The following is a 23340-nucleotide window of genomic DNA, read 5'->3' on the forward strand; positions in this document are numbered from 1 at the left end:
CAGGAAAACTGGAGGGAACAGCAGAGGTACTGAAGCAGTCAGCCATGAGAAGACAGGCACAGACACTGGGGCAAAGTTCTGCAGAGCAGGACACCACCATTCTGAAATGAACACCTGCTAGAGCCAAACTCAACTTACAGAACCACAGAATGGTTTGGACTGGAAGGGACCTTAAAGCTCATCTCGTTCCACCTCCCTGCCATGGGCAGGGACACATTCCAAATTCGTAACACACTCACATCCACATACCAACATCCCACATGGATTCAGGGATGATTCTTTAGATCAACCTGCAAGCCCAAGGCAGTCTCCCTGTCCATCCTCACTCCCCGAAAACCATCTCCTCTGAAGGGTGAAGCCCAGGCAGCTGCTCTAGTCTACAGTTTCTTCCCAACAAAACACCACCAGGCTGCAAATGACCCAGGTAACAATGTGGTGTCCAGTCCACAAAAAACACAAAAAATAAAAGACTCCTTCCCCTTGTGCAGAGTGGATCTGAGTAAGAGAGAGCATCAAAACCTTCACCAAACTGGTCACACTTCACTCCAAAGCACACACAGTACGATCACCTCTCCATAAGAAACAAGCTGAAGACCCACACTGTGGACATTCAAATAATATCTAAAAATGTCTAATCAGTTCTGCTGAAATTTTAGTTTTGATCCAGCAGGGTTTGCCCAACCAGAAACACACCAGTTGTAGAAGCTGCTCCCGGTGCTAGGGTGACCGGGGGCCATCAGCAGTTAAATCTGACACTGACATCAGTAAATCTGACATCATTCCAGCCCAGCACCAGGACAAGGTGATTAAACCTCTACAAATTCTTGGCCCAGGTGGAAGAGTGGCTGCTTTTGGCCCTGCTGTATCACACGCCAGCTGGAGCCCTCCAACGAGTCTCCAGAGTCAGGCTCCCCATCCTGCCCCATGACCCCCGCCAGGAGCCAGCACAGCTCCTGCCCAGCACGGATGTGTTCAGCCATCCTGGGAATGTGAGGAGCGTTGTGGGCAGAGCCACCAAGGTGTTTTTTGATGATGCTTTCTGATGGTGCTGTCCAGAGTTCATGTTTCTAGAGCCAAGAGAAGCCCCTGAGGAAGGAATACACTGTCCCACTAACACAATCTCCTCCAAGTTAGTATCAGAACCGTTTATGGAGTCAAGGCTACAAGAATTGGACTAAATGATCCTTATGGCTCCCTTGCAACTTAGGATATTCTATGCAACATGACTTCAACCCTCTGCTCATGGGGCTGTGATGCCATTCCTAAGTGAGATACACAAGCCACTAGCCAAGAGGCTCAGAAGAAAGTCCTCTTACAAGCACACTTTTAATACCCTGTTAATTGTGAATTAATCAAGCTCACCCAGTACAACCATTCCCAGACGCTTTGGGAGAGGCACAGGACAGCACACAGGCAGGGCTGGATCTCATGGATCCTGCAGCAGCTCTAACTCTGCCCCCCGGGAAGCAGATGGCATCCAAACCATATTTTGCTTCATGGCCACGCAATTTGGGAGAACACATGCCACGTATACCTACACGTCTCGTCAGGGAAGGAGTGCAGCTCCCTGTCACTGCACAAGTTGTCAAACAAAGTCACAGCATACGGACGTGATTTTTAGCAAAAACACTGCCAGAAGGGGGATGACGAAGGGGGCAGCGCTGAGGCTGCTGAGCTCCGCTTAGCTCGGCACTTCCCAGGTGCCGAGAGCCAAACACACAACTCCAAAGCGTCACCAACCTACTTTTCAGATGGCTCTTCATACAATACCTCACGGATCATCTGTACCACACTGCCACCATCGCATCCTCAACACCTAAAGCTACACCAGCTATCAGGCTTGTTATGTCAGCTTGTCACAGGAGATGACAACCCATTCATGAGCAATCCATTGCAGGGCGCAAGGAAGATGAACGTCTGCATCAGCAGATTCCAGACTGTTCCCGTCAATCCCGACTACATGCATGCAGATCTCTCCTCTCAAGGATTCAATCACCTCAACCACAATTTCCTGCAACCTCCCTGACCGCTATTAGATCACCTCAGGCAGCATGTGACAAACTCAAACACTCTCATGGAGAATTTATAGTCCTCCAACCCCCCAGCAGGAATGACCATCTGGAGTATTCGGGGCTTCCTGGGGTTGTTCTTCGTGCTCACCCACAAATTGTTTTACAAGACGAAGTCCCGAGAGCGGTACTTAGTCTCAAGCAAAGATTATTTTTGGCAGCTTTATCAGAACAGTTCTCACTCCCTTAACCTCTTCTTGGACGAAAGCACGTTTAGGAAAACAATCCAGATGTTGGAATATCAATAAAACAAAAAGCCGTGGTACAACAGAGTCTCAAAGAGGCCTTTACAAATAAACACAACTTGGGGGGGTTTCTGCTCAGCAACGCTAGGCTCATGCTCATAAACCAGAACTACATGCTTCTCTCCCCAGGAATCGGAAAATAAAAGCTGGTTTGGGTTACCCAGCTGCAGGACACACACGCAAGAACTGCTCCTGCAGTTCTCCTGCCCCTAAATGGTCAAGCTACTCCTACCACTCCATGGATTTTTAATCAAATTTTCCAAAATAACCATTTACAGAAGGAGTTACAACAGAGCCAAACCCCAAAATGAGAAACTTGGGCTGAGAAGATGTTATGGGAAACCTGCCATCAGCTCTAAGCAAGGGGCTGGGGAGCGATGAAATCTCCCATCACAGCAGGTTTGTCCACTCCTCACACACATCTGAGTTTGAACCTAGACATCATCCACAAGGGCTTTGAACCTCAGAGCAGCATTTCTCACTCCAAAAAGCACTCACCATCCACAACTGAGCACCACTGAATCACAGACTGGTTTGGGTAGGAAGGGACCTTAAAGATCATCTCATTCTAACCCCTCCCTGCCATGGGCAGGGACACCTTCCACTAGACCAGGTTGCTCCAAGCCCTGACCAACCTGGCCTTCAACACCTCCAGGGATGGGGCAGCCACAGCTGCTCTGGACAACCTGGGCCAGGGCCTCTCCACCCTCACAGCCAAGGATTTCTTCCCAATATCCCATCTAACCCTGCCCTCTGGCAGTGGGAAGCCATTCCCCTTTGTCTGTCCCTCCAGGCCCCTGTCCCAAATCCATTTCCAACTCTCTTGGAACCCCTTTAGACACTGGAAGGGGCTCTAAGGTCTCCCTTCTCTAGAACTCCCAGCTCTCCACTTGCCAGATACACATCCTTTGGATGGAGCCCCGACTGGCTTTCTGGGCTACGAGCAGACATTGCCAGGTCATGTCCAGTTTGTCACCCACCAATATCCCCAGGTCCTTCTCCCCAGGGTTGCACTCAATCCATTCTCCCCCAGCTTGTCCTTGTGTTTGGGATGGCCCCGGTCCAGGGGCAGGACCTCGCACTTGGCCTTGTTGAACTTCATGAGGTTCACACAGGCCCAACTCTCCAGCCTGCCAAGATCAACTTCTTGAAGAAATCCAACCATACCACAGTACTGCCCCGAACTCCAAGGCCACTATTACCATAAATTAAGCAATCTCCTCCTCCTGAGCCATGCTGGCCATCTCCAGCAGGTCTGGGATGACTGTCATCAACTACTCCCAGAGGACTCAGCCTCATTTCCAGCTGACAAGTCTCTAGCACATTGAAGAAGGCTTATTTTCCCTCTCCCCATACCCAGTCGGGGGGGCAGGAACGTTAATGTGATCCCATTAAACGAGCCAGAAGAAACCCAACCCACTCAAGCCACGGCCCCGTTGTTGCCCTTTCCATTCATCAGCAATCTCAGCGTGAAGTGCGGTTGTCAGAAGATTTCTTGGGTTTCCTTAAGTTCTTCTGCCAAGTTCTGATTAAAATCCTCCTAAGTGGTTTCCTCTTTATTCCATTTCCTAGAACTGAGAAGCAAAGCGGACCTGAGGGCGGCTCTGAGTGCCGGAGCTAACAGCCCCCAACACAGCCCGGCCATCCGAGTCTGCCACACCGTCTCGTTAAGATCAATGGGAAATTGAAAGCGATGCTCTTCCCATCTCCCGTATCAGACCATCAGCTCCCAGAGGAGACTGGGTTTTAATGGCCTTACTGGCTGGTGGGAGGCTGGGATCGCTCAGCTGACGGGGGCTGCCGAGGCACCTCACCGGGCGCTGCTTCAGTGCCACATCTCAAAGGAGTTCACCAGGGAGAAGAGTTCCAAAAGGCTTTTGGGCAACACACAACAACAGAGCAGTGGGAAAGGGGCAAAGCACCGCACTGTAACCAGGTCTCCATGCCCAAAAACATCCAATGTACCAAAATTCCAGTCCCTCACCCCATCTCAACATGCTCTGCTTCATGACAGAGGCTTTTAAAGAGAAGCCAATCTCTCATCATGGGCTCGTTATGCTACCAGCTTGGGAACTGCACCAAATTGGATCCCCTCCTTGCCCAGGAAAATCTGGCTGCTTCAGTGGCCTGGAGGATGAAGTTGTTGGTTTCTTGCCCAGAAACAACAGGCACTTGCAAGTCTGGTCACTCTTGTTCCTGCAGCCAAACGCTGGAGACCATCAGGACACCACAAAGATACGCTTCATCTCACCTGTCCTCTTCTCCCAGCCAGCAGTAGCCGAGGAGAGCCCCTTCCCTGCATAAAGGTGGATGCATTTGGCCCCAGGGCTCAAGCACACAGAGAGCGCTGGGTACAGAGGTGGTGCAACAGAACCCCAAAACAGCCTCTGTTCACACAAGAAAAACCAGAACAGGATCTGCTGCTGCCCTCTGCGCCAGGCCTTCTGCCTTTGCAGGGCCTCACAAGGGGAGGTGCTGACGGACCCAAGGCACTACTGAGGAGTCCACAGCCTGGAAACCCCAATGTTTCCAGTTTTCAATGCCATGCACCTCCTTGGGCCCTTGGGAGCAGGTAAACACTGAACCTACTTACAGAGACCAAGTGGACAGGACATACACGCTGGCCCAAGCTACCGTTGAGGGATCTATCACAAGCAACACCAATAGCTCCTGTTTTCCTGGTCTGGAGGAAATAGGAGAGAGGAACACAGGCTGCGAGCCCCTCAAAAGCAGGGCCTTTTCCAGGGACATGGCTCCTCCACAAACAAACCAGGCAGCAAGATGGCAGAGCCGTGGCACGTTCGCTCATCCCCAGGCTGGGGCGTGGTTTCACATGCAGCCGTGGTTTTTTTGATGCAAGATCCAGACCCCGTCCAAGAGCTGAACCACCCACCTGGTTACCAAGGGGCTTTCAACTTTTCCCCCAGGTCAAGGTAGCTCTGCTCGGGGCCACAGGGGTTCAATCAAAAGGCTGATTTCCTTCAAAGGGACGTTCATCACTCAGCCCCTCCTGCTCCCTTACCTTGCCCACAAAGCAGAGCACTAAGCCAGCCTGCAAAACCATAAAACACTAAATACCCAAAGAGTTCCTGCACCTTGAAATGCTAATGCTGAGCAAAGAAAGAAACCTTCCTGTCAGCAAACCAGCTCTGTGATACATAGACATAGTTGCCTTCCTCCCCGCTCCAAGAGACAGAACAGTAAACAGCCCTGGAAATCCTAAAAGGCCATTCTGTGTACAAGGCATCCCATAGATCTGCTGATCTCTCCCATGCCCAGGTAGGAGAGGCTTTACCAGCATGGACGAGCTCTGCCAGATGACAGTCACCACCTCAAAGAGCTGCCAGGCACCAAGCCATCCTCTCCTTACAGGATCCTTTCAGCCCTGGAAAACAATTTCCCCTGGCCCCTGAGCACACATAGACTGGACCTGGTGCTCACCTGTTCTTCCAAGCTTTCCTCACTCAGCTACAGTACTGACATCCTCCCTTCTCTCCTGTGTAATCACAAAGGCTGGAGGAGACCTCCAAGATCAAGTCCAACCATTAACTCAGCACCACTCTGTTTATCACCAAACCACATCCCCAAGTGCCACATCCACACACCTTTCAAACACTTCCAGGGATGGAGAGTCCACCGCTTCCCTGGGCAGCATATTCTAATGCCTGAGCACCCTTTCAGTGAACCCTTTCTTTGCTCCTTCTCCTTGTAAAAGGCATCTCTTCCCTACGCAGTGGTGGTCAAGAGGACACAGAAGCACAGATCTGGGTTCAGTGTCTCACCAGGGAGGGTGGGCCAGGATCCCAAGCTGGCAGGGTAGCACCAGCTGGAAACACTCACTTGGAGCTGATGTAGTCACATCAGCTCTCAGCATGCACCGTGCTCCATGTGGGACCATGAGGACATCACAGCCCCCCTGCCACACCACGCCAGTGATGGAGCATCCCAGCACCAACACCAGCTGTAGTGGTACCGATTCTTTTTGGGATGGCCTCCCCTTTCGGACAACACATGATTCCACTGGCCACCATCCACAGACAAGCTGCCAGGTGGATGCAGCTCTCCCTCCTCCAGCCCCCTCGGAACCCACCACCAAGCCCCAGCTCCAGGGTCCTTTTTTGAGGGCTTAGCCCAAGTTTCGTGGCCACCAGCCACGCGGTTCAAACAGGCCACAGCCATCTGTTAAACAGCTGAGCGGGGCCGTTCTGGTGCAGGAGGCAGTGTACCTGCATCCCAACAAGCGGAGGAAGGGATGGGGGGGCGAGCGAGGGGAGTCTGGGAAGGGCGTTCGTTTGCATAACACCTGGGGAAAATATCACAACACTGCATTTCCATGGCTAATTGGGGGAGCGAGCGAGCTTCCTGGAATGAAATTACTGTCTGTCTTGGGAAAAAAAAACAAAACAAAAACACAGTGCCACAACCACAGGATTTGTAGCTGCAATGGTGTCTTCTGCACCTGGAGCACCCAGTGCTCTCCCCTACAAAGCCCATGCTCACACCTAACAGGGGAGCATCCAATCCATGTAGAGGATGGAGGAAACTGAGGCACAGAGGCTCCGGCATTTGCATTAAGGGAGGGCAGTCCTGAGCCCAGATGGATCCTCTTGCTTCCTCAGCACTGGATAAAATGCACTTTTGAGTTTTATCACATTCCATCCCCTCAATGGGATGTAAAACATGGCGACCTCCATGTCCCAACCAGAATTCCAGCTCAGCTCTGCAGAGTGGGCATGCTCTGTGCACTATTCATTGTGACACATTTCAAGATACCCCAAGTGCATTAGGGTCAGACAATATTTTAGAATAAATCTTGACATCAAGTTTTAAACTCACTTCAGTGTCAAGCACAGGGGAAACGTCAGCAGATATGAACACATGCCTTTACCACACCATACAAAAGCTCTGTAGTAGCACCCTCCTGCGAAGGGATTTATCCTGCCCACAGAATGCTGAGATGGAGCTGGCAAGGTTCAGCCAGTAAGGCTGGGGGCACAGGGGGAGAGGAGGGATGGTGAGCACAGGCACCACATGCCTTCTTGAGCCACTGTGAGCCCTGCAAGAGGCCAGTGAATCTCTAACCCTCACACCACAGCATGACCCTGGCAAAGCCCCTGTTCCCAGCCCCAGGTGCCACCACCACTGCTTGTGCCCCCAGCTCCAGCCCCAGGTGCCACCACCATTGCTCATGCCCCCACCCATCCCAGCTCACCCGCCCATGCCAGCCCACAACCTGAGCTCACCCCAGAAAACCCCGAGCGCGTTTATTTACATCAGATCAGTTCCCTGATCTGGTCCGTGGGCAGGAATGAGTAACAGGGACAGGAATATCTTGAGCAGATGTTGTCACCAAATACAACATATCGTCAGGCTGCTGGTGGCTTTAAATCATTCCGGAGCCTGGCAGTTGCTTCCCAGCCCTGGGCTGCTCTCCCAGCTGCTGGCTCAGCTCCGAGCCCTGGGGTGGCTCCTCTTGCACCCGATGAGGGATCGAGCTCCAGGCGCTGGTTACCACAAGGTAGTAACGTCACAAAGTCACCCCAAAAGTCCACTGTGATCACCACTGCCTTTTCTCCTTCCCGCCTTCAGCTCTGGGGATTTGGGTGCCCTCTTGTCCAGCACCTCTCCGGGGTTGCCTGCACACAAGGATTCACAGGAAAGATGGATTTCACAGCTCCAGCCCAAAGCATCCTCAAGAGCAGCAGCAGAGCAACGCAGCACTGTGAAAGCAACGGCACAGAAGATGCCATAGCTGCAGAAAACAGGGAAAAGGCAGCGAATCCCCAGCCAAGCAGCCTTTAAAAGCAGAGGAGGGGGAATGCAGGCAGCACTGAGCTCTGCAGCCCTTTCCCGCGGCCTCCCTGGCTGCCTGCTGGAGGAGCAGCTTTGCTCATTAGCGGGTTATTCCTGGCACACTCCCCCCGCATCAGCTCCCCGGCAGGGCCGCGGGAGCAGCTCGCTGGGTTTTGAAGCCTTCGGGGTCCAAGCGCTCCAGAGGCGCAAATCTTCCTTTAAAGAAATCTCCCTCAGCAGATAAATGGTGCTGGGTAACTGGGGTCATTAGGCTAATGAGCAGCCACCGCCAGCCTGGAAGCAAAGCAAAAAACACCACAGAGTCTACCCGAGCCCCTTAGCCTCCAAATCTGACCCGTCTCCAGCAGTTCCCATTGCCCTCGGAGGAAGAATCAGGTCCGTGAGTCAGCAAGATCAATCACCCGCCGGCCTTGCCATCAGAATCTCTAATCAAAGCACTGGGGGAGCGGATTCACAGGTCGCTTGTGCCAAGGAAGCAGAGAAGGGGCCGTCCCCCTCTCTGTCACCCCCTCGTTAGCACAGTGTCGTTCTGCTCTCACGGTGTCATTCCACTCTCACGCTTCAGGAGCGGGGAGATGTTTTCTCCGCTTTCTCAGTGCTGCTCCATTTCCCATCACCATGTCCTTGATGGGGAGCCGTTATGTCCTGCTCCCACTCCAGTGGAGATGGGGCCGCATTTTGGCACGACGACCAATTCACTGGGATACGGCAACACCGATGGGTCGGGCGTCAAAGCTAACTCAGCCCTTTAGTCCTTCCTAAAACTGCCAGTTGGGAAAGCAACCAGGGAGAGATGCAATTTTCCCTTTGTAAAGCCTTCAGAGGTGGGATCAGCTGGAACTCCCAGCCTGCTACATCCAGCGGTTATAAAAAAAAATCCCACATATAAATAACCTCTCAGCAGGAGCCAAAACTCCAGGACTAACCCCATGGTTTGAAGTGAACGAGGCCAATTTCCTCCTTTGTAGCTCTTGACACATGTTGGCTGCGTGCCCCCTTCTTGCCTTGTTCCTGGAGCAGAAGGCTCCAGGCAGCAGGGCTGGGGACGATAAGGAAACGAGCAGTGTCATTCCCAAGGCCTCCCAACACAGCCCTGTCAGCAGCTCCGGAGGGATCTGATTCCAGTATGGCTGGAGAAAAGGAACCACAGTGAGCAGAGCAGGCAAGAGCCGGCAGCTGCCTGCACCCCCCTACACCTCCCTGGGCTGCCAATGTCACTCTGGCTGCCATTCCCTGGAAAGAGCTGAGTCCTGGGGAGTAAGGGGTGGGAAACGGCTTCTCCCCAGGGTTTTCTGTACAAACAGGTCCCTACCCAAGTGCTGGGCTTCCAGGGTGTCCTAAAAATCCCTCTGGAAAATGAAGCACAGGGTGAACACCAGCTCTGAAGGGATGGACGGAGCCAGTTTTGGAGGGTCTCTAAAGCAGCAACTGTTTTAACCAAAACACCTCCACTGGGAGCTTCTCCACCCAAACTCTGGCCCCAAGAAAAGGAACTCCTTATCAGTCAAAATCCCAAGCACATCTTCAAAGCACAAGGCTGGAACCAGCCCACAATTTCCCATCCTGGCTCTGCCCCACATCAAGAAATGTCCCTAAAAGAGTTGGGCTTGGACCCAGTAGAACTACGGGGAGATCTCACCTCTTCAAGCTGGAGTCACCCAAGCACCCCACACCCCAATCCTCACCGTTGCATCCACCATCAAAACTCATCCTTTCCCCCAAAAATGGAAAAAGGGCTAAAAAAAGGCAATTGTGCTTTGATTCTAGGTAAAGGATTCATGGGGGGATGCCTGGGGATCCATTCCACATCCTGCTCAGGCTATAGGACCAACACTGGAGACACCGTGCAGGTGCATGTCCCTGAGTTAGAGGAAGAAGGATCACAAAGGTGACACCAAAGCCACACTGCAAACTGCCAGACAAGCCAGTGGCAGCAAGAAGAGCCCAGGGATGTATTTTTGAGGAACATTTCTTTTTTGGTAGCTGCCACTTGGCACGGTGTGACCACCCACCCCCTCCCCTGTCACGCTCTCCTCCCACAGAGCCACAAGTACATTTTCACACCAGCTTTGGGGTTCAGCCACTGCAGTGCCCCCTCCCACTTACAATGTCCCCTCACCACTGCGCCACCCATAGCAGGGATCTTTACTTTGAGCACACTCAGGGCATAACCATGCGGTGTCCAGGGGGAAATTCAGGGGGAAAAATGCACCAGCAGCTTTCACCCCCTCTCCCACAGAGGGACACGACCGAATTCACCCTCCTGGCTGCCCGAAACCGCAGCGCGCGTGACCCAGAGAGGCTTTTCAGAAGAGCAGAGTCTCCAGCGGCTTCTGTTTGCCTTTCCCTTGTTTGCAGCAGCGTCGCATCTGGACGCTCGTCAGAAGAGGAGGAAAAAAAACACCCCCTCCCTCCTCCTGCTGAACAACCTCTCAATCAAAACAAAGCCGAAGCGGCAGCCAAGAGCTGGGAGGCTCTTTTGTTTAATGCTCAACATCCCCTGGCCGGCCCGGCGTGCCCAGGAGCGGGTGCAGGGGCCACGGCCCGGGCAGCGAGGTGGGTGCAGAGCTGGCGACCGAGCGCCCACCGCCGCAGCCACCGGGCCCGGGGCCGGCTCGGCCCTGCCACGGCAGCCGGTGGGGCAGGGACTGCACAGCGGGCGCTGCTCCTCCGTGCACGGCCATTTTGCTGAGCGTGGCTGCTCGCCGAGAGCTGCCGTTCCCTCCCAAACACCACTATTCCCCCAGACCAAACCCCCATCGCCAATAACCCAGGGACTGATCCAGCCTCCGGTCCCCACACTCTGGTCATGGGTCCGTCAGCACAAGCTCTTTTCTCTCCCTGGTGCAAGAAGTATTAAGCTTCCATTGCTGGCCCCCCAAATATCTTTTGGGGCTCCAAGAAGCTGCCCAGGCACCAACCACAGCCTGAGGCAAACTCGTGTGAGGTGCTCAGCCCATCCCAGAGACCCTGGAAGGTCTCTGCAGGGTTATTGCCAGTGCGTTTCATCACGATCAGCCTCCATCCCTGGAGAAGTTACCACTTGTGCCCCAACACACTGATGGCATCAGGTTCGAGGAGAGCATGTAACAGGCCTGGACAAGGCCAAGATCCACACCAAGAAAAGGGACATTTGGGATATTCAGTTCCTGAAGCTTCACTCTGGAAAGCAGCAACCAGAGGAGCCATGGGGGTCACACTGGCAAAACAAATTCCATTAAACCCATGGGCCACATCCACAGGCTTCATCGCTGCGATGTCAGACATGGGAGTAAGGGTGACCTCGCCTGTGGACATGGCACCACAGAGCACTGGTTGACATGGAAGGGTATCTGAAAGAACCGACAGCAAAGCTCCTTCCTATACCCTTCAAAGACTTGAGGGCTGCCAAACCCTACAGTGAGATACTAGAAGAGCACAAAAACAGAAGCAGAGGCAAGTAGGGTGAGCTGGCTGGGGCATGAGCTGGCTGGGGCATGAACTGGCTGGGGCACCAAAGCACCTCATCAAGTCAAAACACTCCCTGCTAAAGTGTTCATTAATCCAGCCATGGAGATACAACAGAACCTCCTGGCTGAAGATGCCAAGCTCAGCACGCACCTACAGACGAGGAAGTCACCTACGCTGGGCTGAAGCCAGTGGAGGGACAGACAGTCTCCCTTCATCCACAGATGGAGACCAGTTTCCCTGCCCGGAACGGAAGAGGGAGCAGCACAGGGTTAAGCAGAGGACAAGCTGATGGAGTCCAAAGGTTGGGCTGAGTCATGTTGTGGCCGTTCCTGTTTCAGTCTGAGCAAGTTTCTCGCTTCCCAGGCAGGGTTTGTTGCCAGGCCAGAATGAACCTGCCCCCTTCATCCCCTCAATGCACTGCCTGGAGGAGTGTCCCTCCCACAGTCAGCATGTACCTCCGTTCTTCACTTCTCCTTTGGACTCCACATGCAGTTTTTAGGGCACCTCCACAGCTTTTAGGAGACAGGATGAGCCCAATGCCATATCCCCCATCACCACGTCCCCCCATTGTACCCCCTCTGTACTCCTCCACCCTATCCCAGGCATCTGCCCAGCCTCAGGCTCTTCCTCAAGAAACAAAACTGTCTTCCCACCCCTTGCCATGCAGACACCTTTCTTCTCCTCGCCCACGGCTTTCCCGACCCAAAGGAAGCCATCCAGCTGCCCCCAGGAGGCTGATGAAACAGTCAATGATTCCTAAGTGCAAATGCAACATGTGTTCCTGCAGATCCAGACATCAAATCCCTTCTCAAAACAAGGATCAGCCCTCCAAGCTGAGCACTCACTGAGGTGGTTGTGCCTGAATATAAACAAGTAAAATGGCAGAACCTTCCTCACAGGGTATCAGCATGGAGATGACAGAACGGTTTGGGTTGGAAGGGACGTTTAAGATCATCTTGTTCCATCCCCTGCTGTGGGCAGGGACACCTTCCACTAGACCAGGTTGCTCCAAGCCCCGTCCAACCTGGCCTTCAAACACTTCCAGGGATGGGGCAGCCACAGCTGCTCTGGACAACCTGCGCCAGGGCCTCACCACCTTCACAGCCAAGAATTTCTTCCCAATGTCCCATCTAACCCTGCCCTCTGGCAGTGGGAAGCCATTCCCCTTCACCTGTCCCTCCACACCCTTGTCCAAATTCCCTCTCCAGCTCTCTTGGAGCCCCTTTAGACACTGAAAGGGGCTCTAAGGTCTCTCTGGAGCTTCTCTTCTCCAGGCTCAACACCCCCAGCTCTCCCAGCCTGGCTCCAGAGCAGAGGGGCTCCAGCCCTTAGAGCAGCTCCGTGGCCTCCTCTGGACTCACTCCAACAGCTCCACATTCTTCTTGTGCTGGTGCCCCAGAGCTGGAGGCAGCTCTGCAGGTGGGGTCTCACCTGAGCAGGGCAGAGGGGCAGAATCCTCCCACCTCTGCTGCCCACACTGTGGGACCAGCCCAGCAGACAGGGAGTTTCTGGGTGCCAGCTCACAAGGCTGGGGTATGTCCAGCTCCTCCTCCACCAACACTCCACCTCCATTTTACCCCTCCAGCTGCAGAGGATTTCTGCAGCTGCATTAGTGAAAGAAATAAATCTTTGATAGTAACAGCACAGCAAGTCATGCAGGGTACGACCCAAGGTCCAGCCGGCTCCAGTGCTGCCTGTGACAGCACAAATGGCTGTGATGGAATGTAACAGCCAAGCACGTTGAAATACTTCCCAAACCACTTCCCAAGCTCCTGTCCTCCTCATGCTTTTCCCAAGCAAAAAAGACATTGTTCTGTACAAACCCTGATGGGCTTCTCCTCCACAAACCCACCAAGTGCCCCAGAGCACTGGCGGACCTTCACCATCCATAGTTTTTAGCAGTAACGTTCCAGTCCATCATGTAGAACAGCATCTGCTGCTCTTCCTGTTCTCATTCACTCTGGTTCCACTGCCAGAACAGACAAGGGAACAACACATCATCTCCACACCACTCCTGAATTTTACAGGCTTCAGTCACCTGCCCCAGGGTCTTCCTCTCAAGTGGATATAGCCCCAAGCCATTTAGCAGCCCTTGTCCCAGAGCCATCCCATGGCTAACCATCTCCACCACTCTTCTCTCTATACATGCTCCCCAACAAAACCCTAGCCTCAGAACCTCTCCCAACTCCATTGTGCCCTCCCCACCTATCCTGGTGCCTACACTGTGATCCCCACACTAAAGCAGAAATCCTCCTGGGAGCCGCCAGCTGCAGACACGGCGATGCGCACCCCGATGCTGCTCAGCCACTCTACCAACCCCAGCAAATGTTGATGGCAATAGGGCCGAGCCACCCCAAACACACATGCTTGTGATGCTCACCCCATGTGCGGCAAACATGTGGCTCCACAGGCACACGCTGGAGACACCCGTGTGCAGCTGGCACAGAGGAGAGCGCAGACCTCCACATGCTCAAAGTTTTCCCCATTTGCCCACAGAACTCCAAAATCTTCCCCATTTACCCATCAGCCACTGTGATTACTGAGAAACAAGAAAAGAGTCCCAAAATGGCCATGTCCAGCCATGCAGCCACCCAGAGCCCAGCACCACCTGGACAGATAGCCACTCACCCTGTAGGCCATGTGCCACTGGTGGGGCTTTTTGTGCCCTTGGTGACCTGGAAGAGCAGCTTGGCCAGCTCTGCATCGCTGCCGCATGTCAGCAGAGGAGCAACACAACAAACATCACCCACAGCCCTGGCTGGCCCGGGCTGGATCATCACCACCCATGGGACAGAGCCCACGTACCATTGGCAGCTCCAGGAACGAGGCGGTGACTCCTGTCAGCCCTGCTCCTTGTGCTCACCCACGAGCCCATGCAGATCCCACGCTCACTGACACATTAAGGGATCCTTCTCTGCACATGATGCAACCAGAGAGAAATAAATTCCTCCAGGGGCTGCAGGGAGCCTTGCCACTCAAGGGGAAGCCAGCGGGACACAGAGCACAGTGGCCCACAGAAGCCATGTGTCCCGTTGGGAGCTGGAGCTCAGCACCAGGACATCACCTTGACTGCAGAGTGACAGAGGCCAGAGAGGCCTGGACCCACTGGCACAGCCACAGCACCAAAGAAACCAAATCCCAGAGGGCACAGCAGGATGGTACCCGGAGCACAGTGGCTGCAGGTGATTTGCTGACACACAGTTCCCAGCAGCCAGGCACAGCTTGACAGCGCCATTCCATCGCCACGTCCAGACACTGGCACATCACATGGCCAAACCACCTTCACACCAGAACCAGCAGGCACCAGCCATCACCAGTGTTGGTCCCAACAGTACAAGACACATGGTCCCGTTCCCTTGCCACCCACACAGCAGGACATCCTGGCACAGGAGCAGCAACGTCACCCACACCCTGACACCTTTCTTACCTTCTCCGATTTCACCTTCTTCAGCTGCCGGCACTCACTTTCCCCATCCTCCAGCTCCGACTTAACTCCCAAGGGATTGAGCGCAGCTCCCGTGTCAATAGCTATACTCCCAAGCTGCTCGGCAGCAGCAGGCTCTGTCCCCTGGCCTCCATCATACTGTCCCACCCTCACTGCCAGGGCCAGGGGCTGCAGCACACTGGACTCCTTCTCCACCGCAGCCCCTGCACCCTCACTCCTTTCCTTCTTGCTTTTGGATGAGCCACCCTCCTTCTCTTTCTTGGAGCCGGCCACGCTGCGAGACGCCTTGGCCGACTTCTCCGAGCCCTTCGGGGTGACGGCAGGCACCAAACCACCTGAGTTCGCGCCATCCCCAGAGCGTCCTTGAGCCTCCTTCTTGCCACCAGCTCCCTCACTGGGAGTGAACAGGGAGGACCCCGGGGTCGGCTTCCCACTGTCCTTGCCAGTCTTGCTCCTTTTTGACTTGGATTTGCCCTCCTTGCCCTGAGGGCCCGGCACTGGGCTCACAAACTTGATGTTATCCGGTAGCGTCGCCACTGCGTTGGGTGCCGGGAGCCCCACCTCCTTGGAGCCCGACATTTCCAATTTCTGCTGATCCTTCTCCAAATCAGCGTCCAGGTCAATGATGAGATTCCCTACACCAATGTCCCACTCATCCCCGCTGTCGTACGTCTCAACCGGGTTCGCATCAATTCCTTTCCCTCCGGAAGCTCCGCTGCTCAAGGACATCTTAGAGTTAACAACCCCTCACGATTCAAGGCTCTTCCCTGTCTCCACGCCCTGGGGGTCACCTACGTCCTTGGGGGGCTTCCAGTGGTCGGGGTCTGCCCAGGTGACGGCATCGCTGCTGGAAGGGAAAGCAAAGAAAACAAGGTTACACACGAAGAGCCACAGGCAGGCAGATCTGCCTTCATTGGCAGCCGCACCTGCAGCCAGGAGAGATCTGGGCAGGGTGAAACCCCCAACCTCCCAAATCTCCCCTCGCAGAATCCTCCTGCCATCCCCCAGGCTGGGGCTGCTCGGCAGCTGCCCCCACAGCAGCAGCCATCTGGCACCGGTCCTCGATCAATACCAGCCCTGGCAGGTCGCGGCTCTCGGCTCCAACAAGACATTACTCACACGTTTCCCCACTCGCCATTTCCCTCTGAATTATCGAGCGCTGCCCCTGGGAGGGAGAATTGATTCCTCTCCTGCCGATGCCACCCGGAGGGAGGGCTCCTCTCCACACCGGCCTTGCTGTGAGGGACGAGAGCCGCTTGCCAGGGAAGCAGAGTGCCTCAGTGGGAAATAAATCCCAGGCTTCAGAGTGCTTGTGACACTTGGGACGCATCAGAGCGGTCGCCAAAGGCCAAATCGCAGTGGGAAGCATGGGGTTCCCATCCCACACCTCCGGGCAGCACAACACAGCACCCGGATTTGGGATGTTTACCACCATCACCTCCACAATAAGCTTCCAATGGGAAACCAAGACACAATTGTACAAGTACCCAGTGTTAACTGGGAAGTGGGGGCTCAGCCCTACCTGCCCACGCCACAGCTGACCCCCGTGAGCCCAAAATATCTCCTCCCAGCTTCCCAGCCCCTCACCCCGGAGGGAAACAAAAAAAGACACCCACGCGCAACCTGACACAGCTACAGAGTTGTGGCAATTACCCGACGAGACATAATTAACACATGTAACAGCTTCTTCCCAGCACCATCCAGCCGGGCCGCCTGCACTCCAGAACCCTTAAGAAATCCTTGACCACCCATCTGGATGAGGCTCCTCTCCAGGAGCACTGTCCTCCCCTTCCCCACCAAGCTCCGAGCCTGCTGGCTCCTGGTACTATTTACAAGCAACACTTCAAAAACAGGTGACTTGAAGAGAAATGAGAAGGGAAGGGGAAAAAAAAAACACACACACACAAAAATTTCTTCAAACCCCAGCAGGCAGGAGCCTGGAAAGCAGCTTCACGGTGCGTTTCCAGAGATGCAAACACTGTAAAAATGCCAGGGATTCTTTCATCAGCCAGGCTGCCGCAGCCAGACCATTTTCCATCTGCTCCCCACAGCATCCTCGGCTCTGTACAGCTAATAATCCGCTCTCTGACAGGTCATTACGGAGATTTTTAACCCTAGGAGCTGGGGGCTTGCGTGCAAGCTGGAAATGAAAAGCACTGACCTCTCATTTCAGCAGCAGGGAAAGTGCCGAATCAGGATATCACTTTATGCACCGGAGTCACTAACGGCTTCCCAAAGCTGCCCTGCGTGTTTCTACTATTACCTCCTCCTCCTCTTCCTGCCCCAGGACCTGCTCCCCAGTCCCAAGCCAGGGTGTCCAGCCCAACCCCATCAACCTGTCTCTTCGGAGCCTCTCTCCAAACCACCGGTGGGGCCAGCAATTGGCAGCGACCACCTCACCTCTGCATGGCACAGCCATCTCTCTGTGCCATGGATCTACAACAATCCCTTTGTGCAGATGGGCAAAGATGGTAACAAGACGGATGAACCAGATTTTTGGCTCGTAACAGCCCCTTCCCAGCCCTAAGCTGAGGCATGGAATCCAGGAACAACCCCAATGGACAGGTGGACACAGCGCTAATGCGCAGGACCAACACACAGGAGCTGCTGGGAGAGGATGAGGCTCAGCCTCCAAATCCAAGAATTGCCAACCCAAGGTTGGAGCAGGCAAAGGGTCACGGCCAGCTCGGATCAGAAGGACAAAGGACAAGGATCTGACCTCGTAGTGGCAGAAAAGCAAGGGACAATCCGCAGGGTTGTACTGCGACAGGCACAGCATCTACCGCTCCATGCAACAACTCCACGATGCCGGCTCGGCCGGCTCTCCGCTCCCACCAGGGAATTCACCTTGCTGTTCCAAACGTGCAGATACACACGCACACACATCTCCATAAATATTATTTATACATGTGGAATAAGGAGAGCAGATGAGCGGGACTTGGGTCTGAAACTCTGCAAGCAGCAGCAGTTTTTGCCAATTCCTACCACAACAAAAGGAAGAAGGAGCCCAGAAGTCCACTGAGTCCTCGGCAATTAGAGAGCTAGGAACAATCAAAGGGTTAGAAAACAAGAGGAGCAAAAACCCTCACCCTACAGAGGAGGCGCCGAGGGAGCCCAGGCTCTGCTAATGCAGAGGGAAGGGAATCAGGACGGACAGGAACATGCTGGATTGGCAAGAGTCAGGGGAAGGCTCGTCATGCCAAGAGCAGGGCAGGGAGCTCATGACGTGCCGCAACGGGAAGAGGGACTGGAGCGGGGATGGGCCCTTTCCAGCCCTAGACTGAAGGCTGGGACCCCATTTACATGATGTGGGGGGACCCCCTGAACATCCTCAATTGCATGTGGCTCTAAAAAATTCCCCACAGCTCTAAAACCCCCTCCCTGAAACTTCCAATTCCCCATTTCTCTTCTCCACTCTTGCAGGCTCTACCTTGCAGCTGAAGGAGCGTTTTGGGTCCCTCTCCCAAGCCAGACCCCCAGGGATTCACAACCTACCCTATCATAGTTATTTTGGTAGATGGGGAACCCTGGCTCCCACAGCCCATGTCCCAGAGAAAGGAGTGCCTTTCCCACTGCCTGCTTTGCCCAAGCTGGAGAAGTGCCGGGTTCTATCCAGATCCTCCCTGCTCTCCTGCTGGGTGGTGTAACGCCACCATAAATCATGGCATCTCAGAAAACAGAGCGAGGAGATTGATTCAGCTGTAAATGTGTCCTTCCCCTTACCTCCTGCCATCGCAGGATTGATCCCCGCACAACATGAAAAGCATGTGCTCACTTGTTGGCCTGGAGACCTGCCAACGAAGCGTTTTAAGAGCAGTCCTGGAGCGCAGATCCTACAAGGAGACAGCTTTCTGCTTGGGAATGCTGCACACACACAGCACCAGACATGAATAATTCAGCTCCATTAGGTGCTGAGACCTCTACAATCCACATCTACGGGCTGGGACAGAGCCAAACCGTATTCAGAGGCAAACCTGAAAGTTCACTTTCGGGGCTGCACACACACCTAGAGACAGCTCCTCCACCAGAACATTCGCATTCCAAAAGGCAGCGAGGAAACCGCAGGAGCCCCCGGCTCTTTGTGCTAAAACCAGTGCAGGATGCTCAGAACCTGCCAAGCCCGCGCCACTCCAGCTTTCTCCGCCGGTTACCGGAGGCCAAGAGACCAAAGCAAGGAAGCACTGACCGCCCAAGGGCAGCAAGATGCAGGAGAAAAGCTCTTCTCCTGGCAGCAGCCAGCCCACACGTAGGGAGACTGTCTCATAGCCATGTGCTTCAGCCTGCAGCGCTCCAGGATCAGCCTCTGGTGGCTTCCAGACATGACCGACTGCAATTTTCACCCTGATTAACTTTCAGGAATGCCCGCAAGAAGGAGCAGCAAAGAGGACAGGGAAGGGGGGGAGAAAATCTGTAGGACACGGCATTTCCTCCAGCGGGGTACGAGGCAGGGAGCAGAGGGTTCGGCGAGATGCTCTCTCCAGCCAGGAGCAACCCCGGAGAGCAGACAGAGCCCTCCGCTCCCTCCTGGGTGAGGCAAAGGCAGTGGTGTGGAAGGGCTGCTGCCCCCCCCAACAGCTTGCCAAGACCCCCAAAGGGCTCCCCACGAGCCCCCAGCCAAGGCAGCAGCACGAGGGGCCACAATGCGAGGCCCTTCCTCCCGCGGCTGGCAGCCAGCCGGCCGCTCTCCCCATCCGCTGCCTCTGCACAAGATCCCTTTTTGTTTCCTTTTACGACTAAAGAAACTCGGGGTGGTGGGGGGGGCAACGCGGTGCCTTCTCCGAGCTGCCGCACTCGCTCCCCGCTCGGCTCCCACCGCCGCGCCTGTAATCCCCCAGCTGGGCTTGTTTGGGTTGGATTTTTGTTAAGTAACTCCCATGTCTTTTCTGCAGATTTCTTTTTAAGATGTTCCCTCTCTCCCCGCCCCCTCTCTCTAGAGCTGGGGGAGAGGGAAGAGAAAAAAAAAGAGAGAGAGAAAAAAAGAGAAATGTTGAACGCGAGCCAGCTGGCACGAACAAGAGGAGACGGAGAAATCTGCACAAAGGAGCTTCCTCACTCACTTGCTGCTTTCAGCTCAAGAAATCACGCAGGGGAGGAGGGTTCGCTCTCCCCCAGACATCAGTCAGGCCGTAGCAGACAAAGGAGATTTGCCATGACACCCTCCAGAACTGCCACCCAACGTGGGCAGGATCCCTCCACCGCCTGCGCCCGGCGGGAGTCCGAGCTGTTGCAAAACACGCTGAAGCATAGGGCTTCAAAACAAGCTGTTCAATGTGGAATTAAGCAAGATTTTGAATGGAGGAGCTGCGCTCCCGCCTCCGCGCTCACACAAGGCGCCGGGAGAACTTCGGTGGCTCTCGGGGCTGAGTGGGACGGCGCCGGCAAGCTGCCAGGAGGGAGAAGGCTGAACCCAATTTGAATAAAATGGAGCCACCCTTCTTTTTTTAATATGGAGGTGCACCCCACTAAGACTACATGTTCCAGCATGCACTGCAGCCAGAGCACCGGGAGAGACACTGCCAAACTTAGGCCGGGACTCCAAGTTTCTGTAGGCTGAGCCTTGACACTGGAGATGAACCTGACGCAGGGCAGCGCTCGAGTGATGAGTCATTTGTTGGCATTCTTGAGAAAAGCCTGAAATATTTCAGTCCAAGCATGACAGAAGCAGGACAGAAGAGGTCACTGGAAGAGGCTGGAGATAGAGGAAGGTGGAGAGGTGAGCAGAGCTTTGGCGTTGGAGCAGCCAGGCAATCACCCTACCTGGAGGAAAGCTCTGGAGATCTATCAGCCATAACACCCAACTGCTCCCAAATACACACTCAGGCATCCACTTCACATTCTTCATCAGGCAAAAGATGCATCTAGTATCAAAATTCAACCTCACACCCACCCCCGTCTACTCCTGACCTTAAAACACAGCCTTTATAGCAATGTTCAGGACAACTACGGCACACGACAACGTTCAGCAAAGCTGTCAATACAAGAGATGTGTGCACAGTGCCAGTGTTTGATGAAAATACAAGATTAGCTAAAGCTCAGCGTTTGCTTCTTACTGACACTTTTTTAACCTCAATACCATGAGGAACTTGACCTAGGGCTGAAAAACCCAACATTGTTGAACACGGCCGACAGGCAAAGCCACTCTTGCCAGAATCCCTCGCTTCCCTCAACTCCCAACAGGCCACATGCAGCCCCAATACACGAGGCACACAGAAAGGGGGAATACAAAGACAGGCAAACATTTCAGGTTTTCCTTTATATCATGGAACGGGGAAAACTGGAACAAGTACCTCTTTAATCCTCCTGTCAGTCTTGGAAGTGTCATCACCAAAGTCCCAATTTTTTGCCTGTTCGTGCCTTGAGAGCCCAGGGTTCTTCAGATTTGCAAGTATTTGATTTTGATGTCTCTCACCTTGTGTGTTTTTTTAAGGTACCTACTTCTGTACTGAATGAAACATGGCTCACATTTCCTCTGCCAACTCACAAGGAAGTCCAAGAGCTTCATGTTTCAAGAAAACCATTGGTGAGAGAACCATCACACAACTGCATGGTGTTCAGCTCAAGCAGGAGGCACATCCATACCTACAGGCCCACAGGAAGGCACCAAACACTCCACTCCGTTCCCATGAAGGACAGCAGGCAAACAGCACCTTCTTGGAATGCCTGCTCACTCTCCACCGAATCGCGCTGCTGGAGTCACTTCTCCAGTGGAAAGCTGAGCAAGAACCATCGTTCCACACAAGTGTGAACATACATGTCAGCATGACTCAGGTCACAGAACATAGAGCAGACCAGGTTGTAAGGGACCTTGAAAGGTCACCTTGCCCAATCTTTCACAGGAAAGGGAGCCCAGGTGAGATTATACCACCCCGTCCAGTCGTAACTTGAAAACCTCCAGCGACATGGACTCTACCGTATCCCAGAGGGGGTGGTTTCATTGAATGGTTGTTCTCACCATAAAAAATTACTTTCTTATGTTGAGATGAAACCTCTCCTGGCACGATTTGTATCTGTTGCCCCTTGACTTCTCCATGTGGCTCCTCTTTGTAGCTGCCCTTAAGTCCAGCAACGTTTCTGCACACACAGCCCTCCTACAGAGAGCTGAGGACTCTCCTGCCAGGCAGGAGCCAAGTTTGCAGGGAAGGCCACAGTGCTGGGATAACTCAGTGGCACAGACTGGAGGAGCATCAAGCACAGCATGAGCAGGCAAGAGCCATGCCAGTGCTTTGTTACAGCTCTGAGAGCACTGACTGCCCTGTCGCTTCCCAAGCCTCTGCCATGGAATGAGCAGGGAGCAGCAAGGCTCAGGCTCTGGATGCTGGCTGGATCACAGCCTGCTCATCCAAGAACGCCAGGCTAGGTGTCTTCCAGCAAGCATGACCTTGGAGACTCCAAAATCTCTGGCAGGTGAAAATGGCCAAGAGCCTTCTCAGCACCTCAGCACCCACATCCTCAAGCACAAACTGCTGCCCAGTGCTCTAAACATTCGGCTGTACTGGGAAAGAGGAACTGAAAAACCTGCATGCGTGGGAGAAAAAGCATTCGATGGTTAAAAAAACGGAGCAGCTTCCTTCCTGCAAGTTCATCTCTCAGACCTATCCTGAATTAGGGACACCCAGCAGGATTTTCCCCTCACTGTTGTGTCTGCACGCTGGAGGACACCCCTGTGTAACTGCGGTGCCCGGACCTGCACACGATGGCTTAACACTAACTAGAAACACAGCCCCATCTTCACCCAAAACCTGCATCTCCCGCTTGCCCCATGATCCCCACGTGCCACCCTCTGGGTGTCATGGCACCACCGGCACACAGCACCCAGCAGGTGCCCGGCAGGCACAGGCAGTGCCACAGGAGCGGAGAGGCGTCACCACAGAGTTTGGCTGCCGAAGGCTGACACACGGACCGTTGGCAGCTACGTGGTGGCAAAAGCAAAAAGCAACACTGCGAGCAATAACCAGCCAGGATTAACTCGGAATCGCTTTGGATCAGCCTGCCCCAGACACGCCAGTGCATTCCAGCAGCACCAGACACAGCCCTGGTGCTCCCCTACCCACACAAAGCCCATTCGTGTTGAGCCCAGCCAGCCATGTCACTGCTGGCTGGTGCCAAAAACAACATTAAACACTCAAAACAGGATGTCTGAGCCAATCTGTTTGGCACTGCAATGCTTCTCATAGGGACAAACCTAGGGGCCGATTGTCCCTTGAGCAGAGAGCTGGTTTCCACTGGGAAAGCCGAGCAGCCATGTGGATTTGAAAAACAGTCCATTTACACCCTTGCTAACCCCAGCACAGAAGGGAACTGAAATACAAGAGGCTTA

The 23340-nt window shown here is 54.1% G+C and overlaps 1 protein-coding gene across 6 annotated transcripts in view; it reads right to left on the minus strand.

The window, feature by feature from the left end:
• Window positions 1–23340, minus strand: part of ZNF609 (zinc finger protein 609) — a 64512-nt gene that overhangs the window by 34686 nt on the left and 6486 nt on the right. For 5 of the 6 annotated variants that reach the window (XM_039390080.1, XM_027741850.2, XM_039390076.1 and 2 more), the window contains exon 2: window positions 15006–15870. In XM_039390080.1, coding sequence (XP_039246014.1) covers window positions 15006–15752 — 747 coding nt within the window. In that variant the 5' untranslated portion in view covers window positions 15753–15870. The remainder of the gene's footprint in view (window positions 1–15005; window positions 15871–23340) is intronic. The other variant, XM_039390079.1, reaches the window with a different exon arrangement.

This window comes from Pipra filicauda, unplaced genomic scaffold (genome assembly GCF_003945595.2).
Source record: "Pipra filicauda isolate LSUMZ 115617 unplaced genomic scaffold, ASM394559v2 scaffold7_size6619720_pilon, whole genome shotgun sequence".
Classification (NCBI taxonomy): domain Eukaryota; kingdom Metazoa; phylum Chordata; class Aves; order Passeriformes; family Pipridae; genus Pipra; species Pipra filicauda.